The sequence below is a fragment of the Jatropha curcas genome, chromosome 9 (genome assembly GCF_041381405.1).
Source record: "Jatropha curcas cultivar XTBG-Jc1 chromosome 9, XTBG_Jcur_1.0, whole genome shotgun sequence".
NCBI lineage: Eukaryota > Viridiplantae > Streptophyta > Magnoliopsida > Malpighiales > Euphorbiaceae > Jatropha > Jatropha curcas.
Window position 1 is genome coordinate 4,953,009 of NC_143159.1, and position 24,403 is coordinate 4,977,411.

At 35.6% G+C, this 24,403-nt stretch overlaps 1 protein-coding gene and 3 pseudogenes across 2 annotated transcripts in view; 2 read left to right on the plus strand and 2 right to left on the minus strand.

Annotated features, from left to right (window-relative positions):
- LOC149493504 (protein DETOXIFICATION 27-like) overlaps positions 1 to 24,403 on the plus strand; it is a 37,036-nt pseudogene that overhangs the window by 1,273 nt on the left and 11,360 nt on the right. The gene's annotated exons all lie outside the window — the stretch shown is intronic.
- Positions 2,030 to 3,114, plus strand: LOC149493505 (putative clathrin assembly protein At4g40080; annotated as a pseudogene).
- LOC149493506 (protein DETOXIFICATION 27-like) lies at positions 5,033 to 7,398 on the minus strand (annotated as a pseudogene).
- Positions 21,793 to 24,403, minus strand: LOC105630665 (protein DETOXIFICATION 27; the record flags this gene model as incomplete). The annotated part of the gene is given in 8 exon segments (XM_089725592.1): positions 21,793 to 22,019; positions 22,175 to 22,264; positions 22,369 to 22,487; positions 22,588 to 22,826; positions 23,163 to 23,219; positions 23,309 to 23,395; positions 23,491 to 24,029; positions 24,108 to 24,403. Coding segments are annotated over 8 exon segments (1,479 nt in total). The 3' UTR covers positions 21,793 to 21,944.

The following is a 24,403-nucleotide window of genomic DNA, read 5'->3' on the forward strand; positions in this document are numbered from 1 at the left end:
TCTAGTTTTAGGATGGATTTCCTAAAACTAGGGGAGAGAAAATAGTGAGGAAATTATTATGGGGTGTTTTTGGGAAACACTTTATGTGCCACTATTTTTTTATTACTCTTTTGTGTACCTAATTTTTAATAGTGGAAGAATAATTCAGAGTTTGTCCCGTGGACGTAGCCCTAAACAGTTGAGGGTAACCACGTAAATTTTTTTGTGTCCCATTTCTATTATTCCGCTGCGTTAATTTTCTCTTAATTAGTTGAAAGGGCCCAATAAGTGGTATCAAAACTGATGCCCAACAACTGGTATCAGAGCTGATGCCTAACAGACCTTAAAAAAAAAAAAAAGGAAACAAAAACAAAAACAAAGCACAAGGTTCATAAAAGAAAAGGGAAAGTTACTTTATCTTCTAAATTTGCTTGCAAGCTTTACACTCAAACTCCTCCTTCATATTGAATCCTCCTTAATAGCTAGACCAAAAAAAAAAAGGGTTCATAGCTCTTAACGACATTTTTCTCTGCAATTTTTGGACTTGCTAAGATCCCACAAAAGTATTTTTGCAGATTTCGGACACCGTAGGTCCATTCAAAGAAAATTTTAGCAATTTAAGGATATGCTAAGTTCCTACAAAGATACTTTTGCAATTTTTTTGACATGCAGCCACCTTCAAGGAAAGTTCCATTAGTTTGAACACAGTTCCTTTTTATAGCTAGTTTAAAGACTTGATGGACTCTTTTAAATTTCTACAGTTTAATTATAAACTTTTACTTAGGTCCTTAAAATTAAAGTTTAAACATCTGTTGTAAAACAGGTGATCAAATAAAAGTTTTATAGTTTTAGGACTTGCTAAGTTCCTTAAAAAATAAAGTTCTGCAGTTTTTAAAACTTGCTTAGGTGTTTTAACAAACACTTGCTCTCAAAAGCAGAAATGAAGGCAAGAAGGTCTGTAAAATGACACCTTACATATGTAGAAGGACAGGAAAAATAAAAGAAATTCTCATGAACATAAAAAAAAATATATTTATTGAAAATGAAAATAGAGGCAAAGACAAGAAATGCAACTCTCTTAATTAATAAAATAAAATTCTTAATTTTTAAAATTTGGACATCAAGTTCATATATGGATTAGACTAATTAAAATTCTCTCACATTGGTCGCTTTCTTATTCAATTAAAATAAAATTTTCTTGCTTGCGTAATTTTTCAGAAATTGTCTCTCTACAAACGCTTGACTAATTATTCATAACATAATTATATAATATTTCCTTATTCCATTAAAAAAAGTTTTTTTCTTTTTGAAAAAAGATAATTTTTACTATTTTCTATTTTATTTCATGTCCAATCTGTATTTATACCAATAAATATATTAATATACCATTAATTAAATCTTAAAATGATAACTAATTAAAACTAAAACATACAAAGTTTGGTATGTTGTTAACAGATCATGGGAAGTTCCATTTTCAGCTTCTCGACAGGGAAGGAAACAAGTGGCCGACTGTTATTGCTCAAGGTCAAAAAAAAAAAAAAATTTAAGTCTTTTTCTAATAATTAGTACTTAATAATTTATGAAATTAATAATCATCACTAAAAGTTTCAAAATCCATCTTCTTTACAAATTGTAAAATGAACATAATTAGAAAAAAGTACTAATAAATCTAAACCTAAAACTATAATTATTAAAATATGAAGAGTTTTATAAAAAAACTGAAAATTTTTTTATTAATTAAATTTATTATTTGGATTATTAATTATTGAAAAAAAAAGCAAAAAGTTTTTTTCTTTAAAAAAAAACAATATTAGCGCTATGAATTATTGAGTTCAATTAGTATATATAAGTAATTAAAATATACTTTTTTCAAGACTTTGGAATCTCACTATAAGAACATAAATATTAAACCATATGTTATTATTTGAATTTTTAAAAATAATATAATAAATTTGTATATTCCTCGCGCCGCGCAACACACGGGCACAAATGACCAGTCAATGATTATATAAGTAACCCCGATAATCATAAAGACAAAAACAGCTAAACTTTTACATTTCTGTTTTCATGATCATAGGTGTTTTTTCTCCTCTTACAGTGAAGTCGATGGGGAACCGCAAGAAACTGAGACTTATCATAGGCTTTTTCAAAGACAAAACCTCCATAATCAAAGCAACCCTATCAACAAAACGCCACAACAGAATACAAACCGCTGTCATCCGCGCCACCACACGTGACGCTTCTTCGTCACCATCCGACGAATGCATCGCGGTCATTCTTTCCTACGGCCATTCCTCCCGCCTAAGTGCATACACATGCATTGAAGCTCTCATGGACCGCCTTCATACCACAGAGAATCCTTTTGTTTCCCTAAAATGTCTCTTTATGTTGCATATTATAATAACAAAAGGCTCTGTTATTCTTAAAGATCAGCTTTCAGTTTACCCTTCTCTTGGTGCCAGAAACTTTCTTAATCTTTCAAGATTTCGCGATGGATCAGATCCTGAAAGCTGGGGCTTGTCGTCTTGGGTAAGATGGTATGCAGCTATTATAGAGCAAAATTTATCGGTTTTCGAGATTTCTGACAATCAAAATGTTCTTTCTTTTTCCGCTACTAATAAGGATAAAGAAGAGAAGTTATTGGCAGTTTTGAGCAGAGATTTATTAGGAGAAATGGATCTTTAATTAATTTGTTGCAGTAATTAGTGAAGCTCCTGATCTTTGCATCTTCAAAGGAAGAATTTGATTCATGAAATAGTCAGGTTAGTTTCTGATGATTACAGATCTATTCAACGTGAAATTTTTATCCGAGTTGTCGAAATCGGTGGTAGAATTCCGAGTTTTAGTTTCAGTGAGTTTGACTCAGCTTCTGGGCACTTAAATAGATTTGAGAGTTACAAAGAGAGATTGTATTTGCTGTTTGTGAATAGAAATAGAAATGATAGTTTATGGGAGTTGGTAAATAAGACAACGACAAAACCATAGAAATGATGAAGGAAAAGGAAGAGATGAAGCTGTTGGAAATGGGCACCAAGAACGATTCAAATGAGTTGACTCGGTCTGGTGAAGTGGTGGACAAGGTTGATGCTGGACACGGATTTGTTTGGACCCGGTTCGATTAATTGTTTCTGTACACATTAGCATGTTTATCCCTTCAAATTTGACCTTTTATATTATTTTGGATTTGTCAATGTCATTTAATATTGTATATTTGTGTTCATTCAATTTATATTTTTCTTCCAAATCAAGCTTTTATGTCAATATGTAACAGAAAGTATTATCTGATTTGAAGAGTGAGACTTTTCTGAATTTTGTTTATGTCATTAGCGTGTCGATTAATGTAAGCATTAAGTAATTATATCAGAAATCTTTTAAGCCATAAGATAAATATAAATATATATATATATATATATATATATATTTCAATTATATTAATTAGCTAGTAATTGACTAGAACGTTAGCAAACTCGAGACTTTTAATTAAGGGATGATGTTTCAATCACTCAATTTCAATCAACTTTAGTTTTGTTAGACTAATTTTGATATAACTTATAATATGAGAAGTTATGGATGTAAATTAATTGTTTTAGCAAATAGATAATTATAGAGGAAAAATACGTTAATTGGTATAATCACTTGAAGAGGGAAAATGTTTTTAATTGGGAAAATACTTGAATTTATATCAATTATTTTTTAAAAAATTTCTATTAATGTTTTCCTACCTTTTTAATACTACAACAAAAATATTTTAAATTTAAAATTGAAAAATTACCTTTTTAAATTAAATAGTTATTTTCATTTCCATTTTTCTTCTTTATTTCAGGTAATACTTTGCGCCCCTGTTTAATAAATAAATCCTTATTTACTTCATTCTTAAACTCCATTAAATTATGGCTTGTTTGAGATTTTTCATATATAGAAATTGGTAATTATATCTTCTTATCACTGTATTTTTCTTAATTCATAAGAGTAGTTATTAGTTTTCTTTATTTTTCTTCAATTCAAGCCTTCCAGATGTCATGTTATGCGTTGGCTTAAAGTTTCTTCTTGTCAATACTGAATATTAATGAACCTTCTACAGTAAAACTTTTATTTCTACATTATTCCCCATATTGCAAGAGTGACCAATCAATTTCTAAAACAAATTTTATTTATTAAAATCTCTCATGTCTTTTACTGATTAGTTTACCGAGTATGCTTTTATTAAAAAAAAATAATCTCTATGTGTTTTATCATTTTCTTTATTATGGTATTCTTCCTTAGTAAATTCATAATATGACTGGAATAGCTTATTCTAGATAGTGAAATTCTTAGGGTTTGCTCGATAAAATTAGCTGTTTTGCTAGCTATTAATTGTTTTAATAGCATTTAATTGTTAGTTGTTCGAGTAGTTTTTTATGAACCGATAAAAGTATGAGTTAACTTTTTATAAAACGCTATTTTAACCATTAAAAAAGGGTTCAAATGCTATGTTACCCAACATTATAGAAGTTAGCGTTTAACGATTTAACTAGTTAAAATACTTAAAATTACTCAAAAAGCTATTGCGGAACACAACTTTAGTCTAATATTTTTTTGCTCTTTTTGTGTACAAAAACATAATAGTTTAATGTTAACAAAATATTTTGCTCTACTATTAAAATATCTTGATCCAATAATAATATTTTTCGCTCTGAAAATAACACCAATAAAAGTAAGGTATACGATTAATTATATCAAATTCAAAATTTTCAAATTATAAATAATTATAATTAATGTCAAATTTTCATAAGGAAGTTGACCTAATTAAGAACAATATTATTAATGTCAAATAATAACAGCAATTCTTCTAATATAAGATTACATTTGATGATTGATAAGTTAATTTCTTTTTGTATAAAATCGATAAATTCTTCTGAAAATCAAGACGACAACAGCTTAATCTTAAGTTTCAAACTAGTTACCGAAAGATAAGATAGTGATTGAAATTAGAGCATTTCACAAAATTCATAAAGTTTGGAAACAGTAAGAAAATTATATTCATGATAAGATTTGTTAATGTAGGGTCTCTGATTCATTCTGGTTGGGAGTTTGACCATTTCGCTAGTCGTGTACGAGCTTTTTTCCGGCCTATAAATTCATCAATAGAACAAGTAATTCAAATTCCAATAAGAGTATTATGTTTATTATTTAGTGAAACAAAAGTTAGAAAAACTTAAGTTAAACGTGATTATTCTTTTGAATAATCACAATATGTGTCTTTTTCTTACCTCATTTTCCCAGTCCCGATTTTGCTGTTATAACGCCTAAAATTATTGTCTGAACAGCAGTTCCACCGAACCTCATTTTCCCTAATTATGATCATTAACCGATTAGAACTCAAGAAAATACCATTAATTGCTATTGTCAGTCAAAGTAATTGTTGCTTAATGACAAGGATTATACGCTAAGAAATTGAGTTAACTAATTACCTTAACACTCAATTTGAAGACCCATCTCATAAGAATTCCAAGTGGCACCCAAGATTTATATAGGCAACCATTCCTTGCCATCCTGATCCAACTGCCACTCCTAAACTCACAATTAAACATAAAAAATTGAGACTTTTGACTCTAATTTAGTTATAGTAAGCTGATTAGAATATTGATGATGGAATTACCTGATAATACTGGTTGAAGACTGTTGAGGAGGATCGTGACTGCCAAGAATATGGGGAGCTTACCCACCTCTTCTAAAAGATTTGTTCTGGATGTGAATATTATTGCAAATTTATCATGGAATATTACGATAATTAAGCAAAAGATTAGTCCAATTATAGTTGATTGCACCACAGAAACCTGTGCTGCTTTCCCATTCCCAGCTCCCAACTCATTAGCCACTCTTACCCTGCAACAGGTCAAAACTCTTTACTGTACAATCGTAAAAAAGTTCAAGGCTAAAATAAAATTAATTCCTATTTGCTCATTTTTTGAGATTACATGCTTAAGATGTAGATTTTATATAATTATGAAAAGTTCATAAAAGGTACCCTGTGGCTGTAAGAAATGCGACTGGAATCATCATTTCCCACCCATTAATAGTCCCTGCTGCAAAATTAAACCAAGCAAAAAAAATTAAATGGTTATTAAAATGTGTAATATATAAAAAATAGCTATGAAAATGTAATACCAAATTGACAATGCATCCACATCTAATGTTACATCTTTCAAGTGCCCAGTCATCAATATTAGTGTTCTATAATACCAATTTTCCAAACTGCAAACGCATATAATTAACCATTTAAGTCATCAAATTGAAGATGAAATGTAATAATTTAATTCAAAAATTTATATTTAAAACAGAGAGAGAGAGAGAGAGAGAGGAGAGAGGAGAGAGAGAGGAGAGAGAGAGAGAGAGAATGGTGCCAAAGCATAACTCCAGAAGCTGCAGAGAGTTTGACGAACTCCCATAACCCAATAAAGACTTGCATTGAGAAACCAGTCCAAATTAAAGGACATCTAAGCTCAACATATATGAACAACGCAATTCCCATAAACCACCAAGAAACATCCAAAGCAATAGCCGGACCAATCACTCCAAAATCCAAAACATGAATAAACACCGAACAGCATAACGCATTTATCCTTAACGCTACCGAAGAAACCCAAGATATCATGTGATTCTTTATCTGGTTCTGCAAGAATATTTGCAATGGGAATAAAAATGCGAAGCTGAAATGCAACGGTAATAACCATAAAGCCACAACCTGAGATTCCTTTGCTACGGCGTCTGGTTGACCCAACTATTTCAAGATTGGAGTCGCAAACACATAGAACGGCAACAAGAAGAAACAGCACATTAATAATATTATCCAAGACCTTTGCAGGTAAATGCCTAACATCTGATATCTTTTCGCGCCATAAGCTTGTCCACGTAGGTTGTCAAGAGCACTCGCCATTCCTAACTAATAGAGAGTTACATAGGATATTCTGAATTATCAATATACAGAACAAAAAACGAAAGTTAGAAAAAAAAAATCTATATTATGATATAAATAATTACCAGGAGGCCAAAATTGAAGCCGACAATGACAGTGTTGGCTATGGAGATAGAAGCGACTAGAATATCTCCCAAATGGCCTGCAAAAGCTTGGGTAATGATATTCATAGTGAAGGAAGCTACGCTGCTAACAATAGCGGGTCCCACGATTCGCCAGAGCTTCTTGGTTTCAGTCCAGACTTTTGATGCAAGGTTATCATCTTCTTCATCTTTGTTAACTCTAAATTCTGCAGGTAACTGTCAGGTGGTGGCCTGTGCACTCAAGTGGAACCCACACAATTTGAAAAGAAAAAAAAAAATAAAAGGAAAAAAACATGTTATTTGAAAAAGAAGTAAAGTTGGCAACCAACTCACACACGGTTCTCACATTGCCTCTCCTATATAGGAGAGGATTTGCCTCATTTATGACACACCAACAAGCTATTGAAATCACATATTTAGAGAGTTAGTTAGTTTTAAGAAAGAGTTCTTAAAATTAGGGTTTAGAAAAATAGTGAAGATTATTGGGGTGTTTTTGGGAAACACTTTTGAGTGCCACTATTTTTGTATTACTCTCTTTGTAAGCCTATTATTTTATAGTGGAAGAAATATTCGGAGTTGGTCCCGTGGAAAACAGTTGGGGGTGAACCATGTAAATTCTGTGTGTCTCATTTTTATTTTTCCGCTGCCGTAATTATTTTCGTAATTTATTGCCGGTATCCTAACATGTGGTATCAGAGCCCAGGTTTGGAGCGGGCGCGAGCAGCGGACTGTGCAGTGTGAGAAAATCTTAGTGTGACGGTGTAACAACAGGACCAAGACCGGAAGAAGATCTGCAGGTGGTGCCTTGTGTCGAAAGTCTTCCTGACAAGAGGATGTCGGGCGGCGTGTCCCACAAAGTTGTAGCGGCGGTACAAGATGGTGGGCAGATCTAATAGATTATCGCTGGAGGGGAGGTCACGATTTGTGTGGTCCTTGGTGTAACACCCCTTCCCGGTCCACCCGTTAACCCGAATGAACCGAACCGAGACGCTACAAACTGGTTGACTTTATGTCTTGTCATGCTGATGTCATAATGTATATTGAATATAATATCATGCTGATGTTGTTTACAATAATAATGTAATTTATATTTACAAGACATGATACTAGTGTCAAAATGAAATGGGCCCAACTGTGTGCCCTGTACATGCCATAAAAAGGGTAGACAAAAAATACACATCCAAATGAGTAGCTACCCTGAAGACTGAGTCTTCTACAGATGAACTGCAGCAGTTGCAAGCTGACTCTCTACGGTCCAATCTCAAAACCTGCGAGTTAAACAGGTAACTCGCTGAGCAAATAAAGCTCAGTGGATATCTCAACATATAAAGAAACAATTAAGCACATACATAGATAGAAATAAGCATGTAAATGCATATGGATAATTAAACATATAAGCACATATAGCATGATCCTTTCCTTATACCTTGATTATCTTTCGTACTGTTTATAATACTGTATGATTCATAAAATGTTATGTCAAGATATCTGTATGGCTCCATAAGGTTATAGTGAAACCGAAGTGATAAGAAAAACTGTATGAAACTGGACGAATACTGTATGCTTGGCTGCTATGGCCCATATATAATCATATCCACTCAACGGCCTGTAGCCGGAGTGTCAAACTGTATGGGGTGCAGATCTGCTATCCTATGTCGCGACATAGCTTTATCTAAGTGGTTTCTACCTAACCTCAATGGAGCCTAATGTTGGTATGTCAATAATATAACACAACATCATATTCATACTTCATAACTTCATAAATCATAATGTTTATTTGATTTCACATCATTTGTATGCTTGCATGTTGTTTTGATACATGTTTTAATGTTGTATTTTTGTTGTAAAATGATTGGAGGCATACAAATTGAGCAAAGGAATCCAATTGCATAGAAAAAGAAGTCCAAAAGTGCATGAAAACACAAGTCGCGAGCGCGCCTTGCACAGTCGCGAGCGCGTAAAGCACACCTGAAGGTCAGTGAGTTTTCAGGTGAAAGTCGCGAGCGCGCAGTACAAAGTCGCGAGCGCGAGAAGTGCAAAATGAGAGTCAGTGAGTTATCGGGCACAAGTCGCGAGCGCGTAGTGCAAAGTCGCGAGCGCGTAAAGCACCAAATGAGAGTCAGAGAGTTTCAGGTGAAAGTCGCGAGCGCACAAGTGAAAGTCGCGAGCGCGTAATGTGCAAAATGAGAGTCAGTGAGTTTCAGGCACAAGTCGCGAGCTCGTCATGCAATTCGCGCGCGCGCGTCGCGTTTTCCAGCCTACATAGTTTGTACTCTTTTGGTCATATCTCTCAATATACAACTCCGATTTGGATGATTCAAAAACCCATGTAAAGCTAACACATAGAGGAACAAATAACGCTTCTATGACACTTCCTAATTCCATCATTAAATGGGGTCAAAATCAAGATGAAGTTACTGGTAAAATTTCCAGCAAAACCTGTTTCAGCATAAACTCACTATTTACTTCATTTATTCAATACCTCCCCTGTTTTCTCACCATTACCAGCCCTCCCACTCAACATGAAGCAATATTGTCTCATTAGCAACACACCACACAAATTCTCATGCAAAGAAAATGGTAAATGAAAAGAGATATCAAACCTTTACTCCAAAAAGCTTGAGCTCTTTTTTAACTTCCTTTGTCTACAATCTTTGAACTCACTTCACCTATAAATAAGAATTCTTATGAATATTCTAAAAATAGCACCAAATGATTCAATTATGAACTTCAGGAAGGTTTACTTACTTGGATAGAAGAGAAGTTGAAGTTAAGGCTTAACTACCATGAAAATGGATGGAGAAAGGAAGGAGATGAAGAAGATGAAGATAAAGATGAAAATGGGAAAGTGAAATGGTTATTACGGGTAGGCCATCAAAATATCAAGAAAAATGATGTGAAACTTACTAAATGGTACCTCAAGTGGCAAAAGGCTATAACTTAATACCCAAGCTTGATCTTTTAATGCAAATAAATCCTAACCCTTATACTTTGATCTTTTTCTCTCAATCAAGTAAGTCCACTTATAACCCCATTCTACCCCAACCGGGTTTGGTTTGGCCCGACTCAACTCGACTCTATGAAATGACTTGACTCAGTGCTAAGACTCGACTCGGTAGGATGTCACAATTCTCCCCTCCTAAATAAAAACTTCGTCCCGAAGTTTACCTGTTGTGAACAAATGCGGATATTGTTGTCGCATGGTGTCTTCAGATTCCCAAGTTGCTTCTTCTGTCTTATGATTCCTCCAAAGAACTTTTACCAATGCTATTTTCTTGTTCCTTAATTCTTTAATTTCTCTGGCTAAGATCTGAACTGGTTCTTCTTCATAAGTGAGATCCGGCTGAATTTCAATCTCTTCTGCTGATAACACATGTGATGGGTCTGATCTGTATCTCCTTAACATGGATGCGTGAAAGACATTATGAATTCGATCTAAGGTTGAAGGTAACGCTAGGCGATAGGCTAATGGTCCTACGCGTTCAACAATCTCGTATGGACCAATGAACCTAGGGCTAAGCTTACCCTTTTGTCCAAACCTTAGGACCTTTTTCCATGGTGAAACTTTCAGAAATACCTTATCACTGACCGAGTACTCAATATCCTTTCTCTTTAGATCGGCATAGGACTTCTGTCGATCACTTGCTTCTTTCAGCCGTTTTCTGATGATTTCCACTTTCTCTTCTGTTTCTCTAACCAAATCTGGACCCAAAATCTTCTTCTCACTCAGTTCTGTCCAACACACAGGTGTCCTACATGGTCTACCATACAATGCTTCATATGGTGCCATCTTAATGCTTGATTGGTAGCTGTTGTTGTAGGCAAACTCCATGAGAGGTACATATTTGTCCCAACTGCCTTCAAATTCTATGACACATGATCTCATCATGTCTTCCAGGATCTGAATGACTCTCTCTGATTGGCCATCTGTTTGAGGATGAAATGCAGTGCTGAAATGCAATTTCGTTCCTAATGCTTCCTACAGTTTACCCCAAAATTTCGATGTAAACCTTGGATCACGATCAGAGATAATGGATGATGGAACTCCATGTAGTCGAACTATTTCTCTAACATAAATTTCTGCTAACTTGTCCAGAGAATAGTCCATCCGAACTGGTAGAAAGTGTGCGGACTTAGTTAATCTGTCCACGATCACCCATACTGCATCATGCTTCCGCTGCGTCTGAGGTAATCCAGTCACAAAATCCATCGTGATCTGATCCCACTTTCATGTTGGCACTGTTATTGGATGAAGTAACCCAGCTGGCAGTTGATGTTCTGCTTTTACTTGTTGATATGTTAAACATCTTGTTACAAAATTTCCGATATCTTTCTTCATGCCCGGCCACCAATAGCCTTTCTTCAAATCTTGATACATCTTGGTACTGCCTGGATGCATTGTATATGGACTGTTATGAGCTTCATGCAGAATCTTTTGTCTAAGCTCCCCTATCTGTGGTACAACAACTCTGTCTTCATAAAATAAGACTCCACTGTTATCCAATCTGAATTTCCCACCATGATCTTCCTGTACTTGTTTAACCCATAGTGCTGTTTGTGAATCTTTCTTCTGTGCCTCTGCAACTTCCTGAACCCAAGATGGCTGTACTTGCATCTGTGCTAGAATAACTCCCTGCTGTTGCAACTCCATGCTAATTCTCATTGCTCTCAAAGCAAATAATGATTTACGGCTAAGGGCATCAGCTACCACATTAGCTTTGCCCGGATGGTAATTAATGACATAATCATAATTAGCCAAAAGCTGCATCCATTTCCGTTGTCTTGAATTCAAGTCCTTTTGTGTCGGTAAATACTTTAAACTCTGATGATCTGTGTAAATGTAACACTTTTCACCGTACAGATAATGCCGTCATACTTTGAATGCTAGAACAATGGCTGCCAATTCTAAATCATGGGTGGGATAATTCAATTCATGTGGCTTCAATTGTCTGGAGACATAAGCTACCACTTTTCTGTCTTGCATGAGTACACATCCTAACCCAATATGAGAGGCATCACTGTAAATCTCAAAGTCTTTACCTGACACTGGCTAGGTCAATACTGGTGCTTCAGTCAACTTTTTCTTCAAAGTGTCAAAACTCTGCTGACATCTATTATCCCATTGGAATACAACTGCTTTCTTCAATAATCTTGTTAAAGGTGATGCAATGATGGAGAATCCCTTTACGAACCTTCTGTAATAGCCGGCTAAACCCAGAAAACTTCGAACTTCTGTGACATTTCTGGGTGGTCTCCAATCAACAATAGCTTCAATCTTATGAGGATCCACTCTGATACCCTCCGATGACACCACATGTCCTAAGAAAGAAACTTCTTCCAGCCAAAACTCACACTTACTGAGCTTGGCATACAGCTGTTTATCCCTCAGTGTCTGAAGTACAATCCGCAAATGTTTATCATGTTCGACCTTATCTTTGGAGTAGACCAAAATGTCATCTATAAACACCCCCACAAACTGATCCAGATATGAATGAAACAGGCGGTTCATGAGATCCATGAAAACCGCTGGTGCATTTGTGAGACCGAATGGCATGACTAAAAATTCATAGTGACCATATCGGGCCCTGAATGCAGTCTTAGCGATATCTTCTTCCTTTATCCGCAACTGATGGTATCCTGACCTAAGATCGATCTTAGAAAACATACCTGCACCTTTTAGCTGATCAAACAAATCATCGATTCGAGGCAATGGATACTTCTTCTTGATTGTCAGTTTGTTCAGTTGTCTATAGTCAATGCACAATCTGAATGATCTATCTTTCTTCTTTACAAATAATACCGGTGCTCCCCAAGGTGATACACTGGGTCTGATAAAGCCTTTATCCAATAACTCCTGTAGTTGAATCTTTAACTCTTTTAGCTCTGCTGGTGCCATTCTGTAAGGTGCAATTGATACTGGTGCTGCTCCAGGATAGACATCTATAGTAAACTCCACTTCCCTCCTTGGTGGTAACCCTGGTAACTCTTCTGGAAATATGTCTGGATAATCACACACGGTTGGTATGTCTTGCACTTCTAACTGTTCTTTCTCTGCTTGTAATGCACATATCAAGTATGCTTCACAACCCTTCTGAATTAATCTCTTTGCTGCCATGGCTGATATCACATTACCCAGAAAGTCTCGCCGCTTTCCGACTACTGTAATCTCTTCCCCTGCTGTTGTATATAATGTCACCCTTTTCTTTGCACAATCAACTATAGCCTGATGTCTGGATAGCCAATCCATACCCAGAATAACATCAAATTCTCTAAATGGCAACTCCATCAGATCTCCTGGAAACTCTTTTCCATGAATAACAATTGGACATCCTTCGACCACTGTATGAGTTTTTACTACATCGCCTAATGGATTAGTAACTAACATACCCTGACTCACATATGCAACTTCTAACCCTTTAACCCAAGGTTTAGGTACACTAATGTATGAATGAGATGAGCCAGGATCAATTAAAGCATAAACTGTATGATCACATAAAGAAATTTCACTAACTATTACATCTGGAGCTTCCTCATCTTCCCTGGTTCGCATCGCATAGACCCTGGCTGGACCTCTTGTATCGGGTCTGTCCACAGTCTCTGACTGCTGTCTCTGCCCTCCGGAGCTCTCACCTCTACCTCTGCCTGTTATGAACTATATAGGAACTTTTGCCCTCTTCGGACAATCCTTCTTCTGATGGTCTGATGCTCCGCATATCCAACATTTACCAGTCACCAACCAACAATCTCCACCATGCCGTCTGCCACAATGCTCACAAGGTGGAAAAGTATAACCGGCTGACTCTGCACCTCTACTGGTGCCTCTACCAGTTCCTCTGCCTGAACCTCGACTACCTCCAGCAGAACTAGCCAAAACTGATACCGCTAGCGCGTTAGTAACCCTAGCTGCGCCTTGGCTAAAGGAAGGTCTAGAACTAGCTGAACTACTAGCACCTCTAAATCTCTTACTTTCTGACTGATATGCACTGGGTGCACTCTGAGTTTGGTCTCTCCTCTGCTGAGACCGCTGGCGTCTGGTATGCTGACTGGCCTGAATTCGCTCTATCTCCTTAGCTGCCTCTACCAAAGCTGAGAACTCTCTGAATCTGGAAGCTACCACTCCCATTTGAATCTCATCGTTCAGGCCTTCCTGAAACTTTTTACACCTTTCGGCCTCTGTAGTCACTATCCCCTTACCATACCTGCTGAGCCTGGTGAATTCTCTTTCATATTCGGCAACTGACATTCTGTTCTGCCTCAGGTATAAGAATTCTTTCCTTCTCGCATCTAGATAAGCCTCTGTGATGAACTTTTTCTTGAATTCATCCAAGAAGAATTGCCATGTACGCTGCTCTGCTGATACCCGCTGCTGAACAGTAGTCCACCATGTATATGCCTCATCTATGAGCAATGATGTGGCACAAACCAACTTGTCCTCTGGTGTACATTGTAATTGTTCCAGAACTCTCGATGTCCCATCTAACCAATACTCAGCTATTTCTGGACTATCATCCTTGTTAGCACTGAATTCTTTTGCCCCATATTTCCGAAGCTTCTCTAGTGGGGGCTTTCTTTCTCTTTCTACTACTATTGGTGCTTGAGGTATCACCCCTGCAATCTGTCTAAAAGTATCTGCAAGTTGCTTTAACAACACCTCTTGACCTGGTGCTATTGGAGCCTCACCCTCCACTGCTCTGGCTTGACCTGGTGCTACTGGAGCCTCACCCTCCACTGCTCTGGAGGCGTGTGACTCGCTCTCACCTTCCTGAGACATCCTCCTAAAAGAATAACAACTGCTTAGTTCATCAGGGTAGTCATGGCATGTACACTATACTGACTTATGCATGCAAGCCCGGGGAAACTAAACCTAGGGCTTTGATACCAAAATTTGTAACACCCCTTCCCGGTCCACCCGTTAACCCGAATGAACCGAACCGAGATGCTACAAACTCGTTGACTTTATGTCTTGTCATGCTGATGTCATAATGTATATTGAATATAATATCATGCTGATGTTGTTTACAATAATAATGTAATTTATATTTACAAGACATGATACTAGTGTCAAAATGAAATGGGCCCAACTGTGTGCCCTGTACATGCCATAAAAAGGGTAGACAAAAAATACACATCCAAATGAGTAGCTACCCTGAAGACTGAGTCTTCTACAGATGAACTGCAGCAGTTGCAAGCTGACTCTCTACGGTCCAATCTCAAAACCTGCGAGTTAAACAGGTAACTCGCTGAGCAAATAAAGCTCAGTGAATATCTCAACATAAAAAGAAACAATTAAGCACATACATAGATAGAAATAAGCATGTAAATGCATATGGATAATTAAACATATAAGCACATATAGCATGATCCTTTCCTTATACCTTGATTATCTTTCGTACTGTTTATAATACTGTATGATTCATGAAATGTTATGTCAAGATATCTGTATGACTCCATAAGGTTATAGTGAAACCGAAGTGATAAGAAAAACTGTATGAAACTGGACGAATACTGTATGCTTGGCTGCTATGGCCCATATATAATCATATCCACTCAACGGCCTGTAGCCGGAGTGTCAAACTGTATGGGGTGCAGATCTGCTATCCTATGTCGCGACATAGCCTTATCTAAGTGGTTTCTACCTAACCTCAATGGAGCCTAATGTTGGTATGTCAATAATATAACACAACATCATATTCATAGTTCATAACTTCATAAATCATAATGTTTATTTGATTTCACATCATTTGTATGCTTGCATGTTGTTTTGATACATGTTTTAATGTTGTATTTTTGTTGTAAAATGATTGGAGGCATACAAATTGAGCAAAGGAATCCAATTGCATAGAAAAAGAAGTCCAAAAGTGCATGAAAACACAAGTCGCGAGCGCGCCTTGCACAGTGGCGAGTGCGTAAAGAACACCTGAAGGTCAGTGAGTTTCCAGGTGAAAGTCGCGAGCGCGCAGTGCAAAGTCGCGAGCGCGAGAAGTGCAAAATGAGAGTCAGTGAGTTATCGGGCACAAGTCGCGAGCGCGTAGTGCAAAGTCGCGAGCGCGTAAAGCACCAAATGAGAGTCAGAGAGTTTCAGGTGAAAGTCGCGAGCGCGCAAGTGAAAGTCGCGAGCGCGTAATGTGCAAAATGAGAGTCAGTGAGTTTCAGGCACAAGTCGCGAGCTCGTCATGCAATTCGCGCGCGCGCGTCGCGTTTTTCAGCCTGCACAGTCTGTACTCTTTTGGTCATATCTCTCAATATACAACTCCGATTTGGATTATTCAAAAACCCATGTAAAGCTAAAACATAGAGGAACAAATAACTCTTCTATGACACTTCCTAATTCCATCATTAAATGGGGTCAAAATCAAGATGAAGTTACTGGTAAAATTTCCAGCAAAACCTGTTTCAGCATAAACTCACTATTTACTTCATTTATTCAATACCTCCCCTGTTTTCTCACCATTACCAGCCCTCCCACTCAACATGAAGCAATATTGTCTCATTAGCAACACACCACACAAATTCTCATGCAAAGAAAATGGTAAATGAAAAGAGATATCAAACCTTTACTCCAAAAAGCTTGAGCTCTTTTTTAACTTCCTTTTTCTACAATCTTTGAACTCACTTCACCTATAAATAAGAATTCTTATGAATATTCTAAAAATAGCACCAAATGATTCAATTATGAACTTCAGGAAGGTTTACTTACTTGGATAGAAGAGAAGTTGAAGTTAAGGCTTAACTACCATGAAAATGGATGGAGAAAGGAAGGAGATGAAGAAGATGAAGATAAAGATGAAAATGGGAAAGTGAAATGGTTATTACTGGTAGGCCATCAAAATATCAAGAAAAATGATGTGAAACTTACTAAATGGTACCTCAAGTGGCAAAAGGCTATAACTTAATACCCAAGCTTGATCTTTTAATGCAAATAAATCCTAACCCTTATACTTTGATCTTTTCTCTCAATCAAGTAAGTCCACTTATAACCCCATTCTACTCCAACCGGGTTTGGTTTGGCCCGACTCAACTCGACTCTATGAAATGACTTGACTCAGTGCTAAGACTCGACTCGGTAGGATGTCACACTTGGTTTGGGGGGAGGTTTGTTGGGATAACCTCCCAAGTCCCACACTGAACAAAAATGAAAAGAGAAACCAAAATATAATGGTTCAACCCAACCCATTAGTATGGGCCCTTTTGGGAGGTGCCCAAAAATAAATCCGTGAGGGCTTGGCCCAAAGCGGACAATATCATACTAATCGGGGGTTGGTGAGGGTATGCGCGGTCCCATCATGTGGCCAAGATCTATCGGCAACTTGCTTCTGAGTCTTTTCAACGTCTTTAATAGTCTGATTTTCAACAAATACATCATCTCTACTTCTTATCATCTTTTTCTGGACTGTATCATAAAATCTATAGCCAAATTGATCTTGGTCATAGCCAATGAATACACATTGTCAAGTCTTGACATCAAGCTTAGACCTCTCATCCTTAGGAATATGCATGAAGGCTTTGCAGCCAAACACCCGCAAATGATCATAGGAAATATCCTTTCCTGACCATACTCTTTCTAGAGTATGATACTGTAAAGGAACACAAGGTGAACACAAAAGGAACTGGATTGAAGCCATGCAAGATGAAATGAAATTCTTGTATGAGAATAAAACATTTGAGCTGGTAAAGTTGCCCAAAGGCAAGAAAGCTTTGAAGAACAAGTGGGTGTTCAGGATCAAGCAGGAAGAACACAGCTCCCAACCACGATTCAAAGCTAGACTGATTATGAAAGGATTCAATCAAAGAAAGGGTATCGATTTTGATGAAATCTTTTCACCAGTTGTGAAAATGACATATATTCGAACAGTGCTCGGAATGGCCGCCAGTTTTAATCTGGAAATCGAGCAAATGGATGTGAAGACTGCCTTTCTACATGGTGACTTGGAAGAAGAAATATACATGGAGCAGCCAGAGGGTTTCATCGAAAAAGAAAAAGAGAATTATGTATGTAAGTTGAAGAAAAGCTTGTATGGTTTAAAGCAGGCACCAAGACAGTGGTACAAGAAGTTTGAGTCTGTTATGGGGGAGCAAGGCTATAAAAAGACTACTTCAAATCACTGTGTCTTCGTAAAGAAATTCTCTGATGATGACTACATTATTCTCTTGCTCTATGTAGATGATATGTTGATTGTTGGTCAGAATTCTATCAGAATTAATAGCTTGAAGAAACAGTTAAGTAAGTCTTTTGCTATGAAAGACTTAGGACCAGCAAAGCAAATTCTTGGCATGAAGATTACAAGGAATCGAAGAACCAAGAAATTATGGTTGTCACAGGAGAAGTACATTGAGAAAGTACTTCAAAGGTTTAAAATGGAGAATGTTAAAGCGGTTAGTTGCCCTCTTGCTAATCACTTTAAATTAAGCTCAAAACAGTGCCCTTCTACCGAGGGCGACAAGGAAGAAATGGAAAAGATTCCATATGCTTCAGCAATTGGAAGCTTGATGTATGCCATGGTTTGTACACGGCCAGATATTGCTCACTCAGTCGGAGTAGTGAGTCGGTTTCTTTCAAATCCGGGAAAGGAACATTGGGCTGCAGTGAAATGGATTTTCAAGTATCTTCGAGGTACGACTAAAGTATGTCTATGCTTTGGAGATGAGAAGCCAGTATTAGTCGGTTATACCGATGCAGATATGGCTGGGGATGTTGACTCGAGAAAGTCCACATCAGGGTATCTAATCACATTTGCAGGGGGAGCTGTGTCATGGCAGTCAAGATTACAGAAGTGCGTTGCTCTATCAACAACTGAAGCAGAATTATAGCACTAATAAAAGCTTGCAAAGAGTTGTTGTGGATGAAGAAGTTCTTGAATGAACTCGAAATTCATCAAGAACGATATTTGATATTCTGCGATAGCCAGAGTGCGATTCATCTTAGGAAGAATTCCTGCTTTCATTCAAGATCAAAGCACATTGATGTTAGATATCATTGGATCAGGGATGTACTGGAGATGAAGTAGTTACAGCTTGAGAAGATCCATACAGATGAAAATGGATCAGATATGTTAACGAAGATTCTTCCAAAAGACAAGTTTGAATATTGTCGATTAGCTGCAGGGATGATGGAGAGTATGGCTAACGTCCTCACTTGAGCATGCAGGGGGAGATTTGTTGGTGGTGGCGTGCCCACTCAAGTGGGACCCACGTAGCTTGAAAAGAAAAAAAAAAAGAGAAAAACGTGTTATTTGAAAAAGAAGAAAAATTGGCAACCAACTTTTGACAGAAATGAAGAGCCGTGTGTAACTCACACACGGCTCTCACATTGCCTCTCCTATAAATAGGAGAGGATTTGCCTCATTTATGACACACCAACAAGCGATTGAAATCGCATATTTAGAGAGTTAGTTAGTTTTAAGAAAGGGTTCTTAAAACTAGAGTTTAGAAAAATAGTGAAGATTATTGGGGTGTTTTTAGGAAACACTTTTGAGTGCTACTATTTTTGTGTTATTCTTTTGTAAGCCTACTATTTTATAGTGGAAGAAATATTCGAAGTTGGTCCCGTGGACGTAGCCCTAAACAGTTGAGGGTGAACCACGTAAATTCTGTGTGTCCCATTTTTATTTTTCCGCTGCCGTAATTATTTTCGTAATTTATTGCCGGTATCCTAACAGTATCAAGACTTCACCGATAATAGGACCATCATTATTTTTACTCCCCATCACAGACAAAGAAAATTTAAAAAAAAAAATTGTATTACTATTATTATTATTATTTTTTTTAGAACAATTAAAGCAAATATGTATTAACCTACTGGGTATATGGGAAACCAGTATTATTGCAATGGCTCGGGTATATTGCACGTCTATACAGGTGTAGAAAGAAAGTCAAATGAAGAGTCGGCGGGTGTATGCAGAGATTAAAATGGTTTCCAAATTTAGTAAAACCCGTTTGTCAAGTAATTTCCAATTTAGTAAACAAAAACCGAATTTGGAGAGTGAAAATTACAAATTAGTTAATTACGGGCACAGCCGCTTGGAAATATCAAAATACACTTTAATTGAAAACTACTTTAATTGGAAATAAATCAGATATAGAACACCCATAAAATAAAAAAACAAAGTTGAATCGGGAACGGATGTAACCCATCCAGAATAGTAGGCCCAGCCCATTGTCAATCCAAGAGGAAACCCGGCAATGAAGGGCTTGCAAATATCTAGATGCACCGGTTAAGTGAAAAAAAACTTTTTAGTCCGAAACCATGACGCTATTTATATATTAAATAAATGAAATTAAAAATTTTTTAAATAAATGTTTTGATTTTATCATTTTTTTTAAATTTACAGTCAAAAATATTATCATTTCAATAAGAATTATTAATTTCATTGGTTTCGTTTATAAAATGGGATCATGAACCCGGTCTATATAAGTTTTTTCCTATTGTCTCCGGTCTTCCTAATCCCCTAACGAAATTAAACTGTTAAGTTAAAATTATAATTAACAAAATTTGAGTGATATATTTACCTAGACAGAATTTATAATCTAACTTATGGACCAAATCCATAAAATTATAAATTTTTATTAAAATAAATGTATTTTTGAGTTTTTTTAGAAAAAAGACAAAAAAAAATAATTTTTAAAAATTTTTATTTTAATTGATTTGATGGATAAATGAAGTCAAAAAGCGGTTGAAACAAGTACTTTCTAAAATTTATAAGAAGCGATTAATAAATTTGTAAATTAGCTATAGAGGCATTAAATATAACGCGTTTATGGAGGGAAGTTATAAGTAGTTGGCATTTTCTAAGATGCATTAAATAACATAACTTATTTCTAATACTCCGTATCAAAAAAAAAATAGTTCCTTTTCTATTTTCACACAGATGAAAAAAATAGTATTATTATGGTTAAAGTATAATTTTATTTATATAATTTTCTTATTATGTCTATCTTAGATAGCACATGAACAATTATTATATTAAAATATAACCTCTGTTCCATAATACTTGTTACTTTTGTAATTTCAAGTCACTTAAGAAAACCATTAAATTTATTTAAGTTACAATAAATTATTGAGTAAATTAACTATATTACATTTAATTTAATACTAATTCTCTAAGAAAACTATTAAATTGAAGTAATAATTATTGGTCATACATAAAGGGTAAACGTGGAAAAAATATTTATTATTTCTCGAAACCATATATGTGATAAATATTATGGAATGAAGATAATAATAAGTAAGAATTAATGAGGATTAATGAAAATAAAAGAAAATTTAATACGGGTATAATAGACAATTTAAATATTAACTATAATGCAGAAAAAGGAAAATAAATTATATATTAGGACAAACTAAAAAAAAAAAGAACTATTTTCTTAAGACGGAAGAGTAGTTTATTCTATGTGGGTTACACATGTCCATGTTGTATAAAGCTATTCACTGATTTAGCTGTTATCATAAACTCAAGTAAAAAGGCAATCCATGGCCATGAAACTAACTTTTTTTAATTGAAGTTGTTTTGGGATAATATCATTTCTGCCAAAGTACATGAGAACAAATATAAAACGTTTTAATAATATAAATTGTATTGAGAATATTAATTAAGGAATAATTAATGATTTTTTTTCAATTTTGATGTTAAGAAATTATTTTGCCCCGATATTACAATATCTTGATGCAAGTAAAATATTTTACAGTAGACATTGCTTCTTCTACCAAAAGGAAGTCAATCTTATATAACAACATCATAATCAGTTATTAGATTCAAAATTATAATCATGCCAATAAAATTGCATCAATAATTACTGCAATTATTGCAATATAATTTAATATCTAATGATTCATAAATTCATATTGTATAAGCTCAATCGAACAGATAAACCGCTACCAAAATTTCAAGAGTTCTCAAAACTGTGAGTATTGAGAAATTCATAAAAAGTTATTAATGTCCAGCTTCTGATTGATCATCCGGTTCGGGATTTGACCATTTGGCTACTCGAGTACGAGCTTTTCTGGCCTACACATTGATCAATAAAATAAGTAATCAAATATATGGATGAAATTCAAATTCTAATGTTTCTTCTTATCTTTATTCTATAAAGACAAAAAAAAAAAAAAAAATGAAAACGTGCTTAATTAGAAGAATAATCACTATATTCTATCCTTTCTTACCTCATTTTCCCAGTCTGATTTTACAGTTATGATGGCTAGTATTATTGTTTGAACAGCAGTTCCACCAAAAATCATTCCACCCCATATGCCCTAAAGATCACCATCCACCAAAAAAAAATCAAGAAAACACCATTAATTGCAATTTAAAATCATATTAATTGTTCATGCAAGAAACTGATTCAATTATTAATTACCTTGACACCTAACTTGAAGACCCACCCCATCAGAATGCCAAGTGGCAGCCCAATAACATAGTAACACCCAAGATTTACATACGCAACCATTCCTTGCCATCCCGATCCAACTGCCACTCCTAAACTCACATTTAAACACCAAGCGTTGAAACTTATGACTTTAATTAATATTAATTACGATTAATTAGATAAAAATTAAAATATTGATGATGAAATTACCTGATAGTACTGGTTGAACACTGTTGAGAAGGATAGTGACTGCTAGGAGTATAGAGAGCTTATCCACCTCTTCTAAAACATCCGTACTAGATGTGAATATGAATGCAAATTTGTCGCGGAAAATTATGATTATTAAGCAGATGATTACTCCAATTATAGATGATTGCACCACAGAAACTTCTGCTGCAAATTTTGCTGCTTTCCCATTCCCAGCTCCTAACTCATTAGACACTCTCACCCTGCAAAGTTTGAGCCCAAAACACTTTCATCAAACAACGATTAATGAGCTTATATATTTAAACTGAACTATAACCTGATTATCTAAATTTGCAAGCCAAATTTTGTTTCTGTTTAAAATTGATTCAATAAGCTATATAACTTATTCGATGAAAATACCATCTATTATCATAAAATGACATTATATATAAAGTTGTAATCACTCAACTATCAACTGTTAGTATTAGTAATTAGTTTCTAATCATTCAATTCAATAAATTACTAATTCAAATTCAATATTCAGAATTCTTTTAAACAAATGACCCTTTATATAATTATGAGAAGTTCGTGAAAGGTACCCTGTGGCAGCAAGGAATGCAATCGGAATCATTATTTCCCATCCATTAATAGTCATGCTGCAAAATTAAATCCAAACCAGCATAAATATTAGCAAAAGGTTATTAAAATGTGTAATATATAAAACCTAGGTATGAAAATGTAATACCAAATTGACAATGCATCCACAGCTAATGTTGCATTTTTCAAGTGCCCAGTCATCAATATCAGTATTCTATAGTACCAATTTTCCAAACTGCAAATACAATTAATCAATTAAGTCATCAAATTGAAGAAGAGATACAATGATTTGATTACAAATATTTATACTTAAAAGAGAGAGAATGGTACCAAAGCATAACTCCAGAAGCTGCAGAGAGCTTAACGAACTCCCATAACCCAGTAAAGGCTTGCATTGAGAAACCAGTCCAAGTTAAAGGACATCTAAACACAACATATATGAACAACGCAATTCCCATAAACCACCAAGAAACATCCAAAGCAATAGCCGCACCAATCACTCCAAAATCCAAAACATAAATAAGTACCCAACACAATAACACATTTAACGCTAACGCCACAAAAGAAACCCAAGCTATCATCTGATTCTTCATCTGGCACTGCAAGAATCTTTGCAATGGGAACAAAAATGCAAAACTGAAATGCAAGGGTAATAGCCATAAAGCCACAACCTGAGATTCCTCGGCTACGTTGTCTGGTTGACCTAACCATTTCAAGATTGGAGACGCAAAAACATAAAACGGTAACAAGAAGAAACAGCACACGGATAACACTATCCATGACCTTTGCATGTAAATCCCTAACATTTGATATCTTTTCGCGCCATAAGCTTGTCCACATAGGGTTTCAAGAGCACTCGCCATTCCTAACTAATTGACAGATATATATGGTATCATGAGTACACAGCAAAAAAATTAAATGGAAATAGATGTTAAGATATAAATTACCAGGAGGCCGAAATTGAAGCCGACAATGACAGTGTTGGCTATGGAGATAGAAGCGAGTGGAATATCTCCCAAATGGCCTGCAAAAGCTTGGGTTATGATATTCATAGAGAAGGAAGCTATCCTGCTAAAAATAGCGGGTCCTACGATTTGCCATAGCTTCTTGGTTTCAGTCCAGACTTTTGATGCAAGGTTATCGTCTTCATCTTTGTTAACTCTAACTTCTGGTAACAAGGTTTCAGTGATAAGAGGATCATCGTTATTGTTACTCCCCATCACAGACAAAGAAAGTTGAAAAA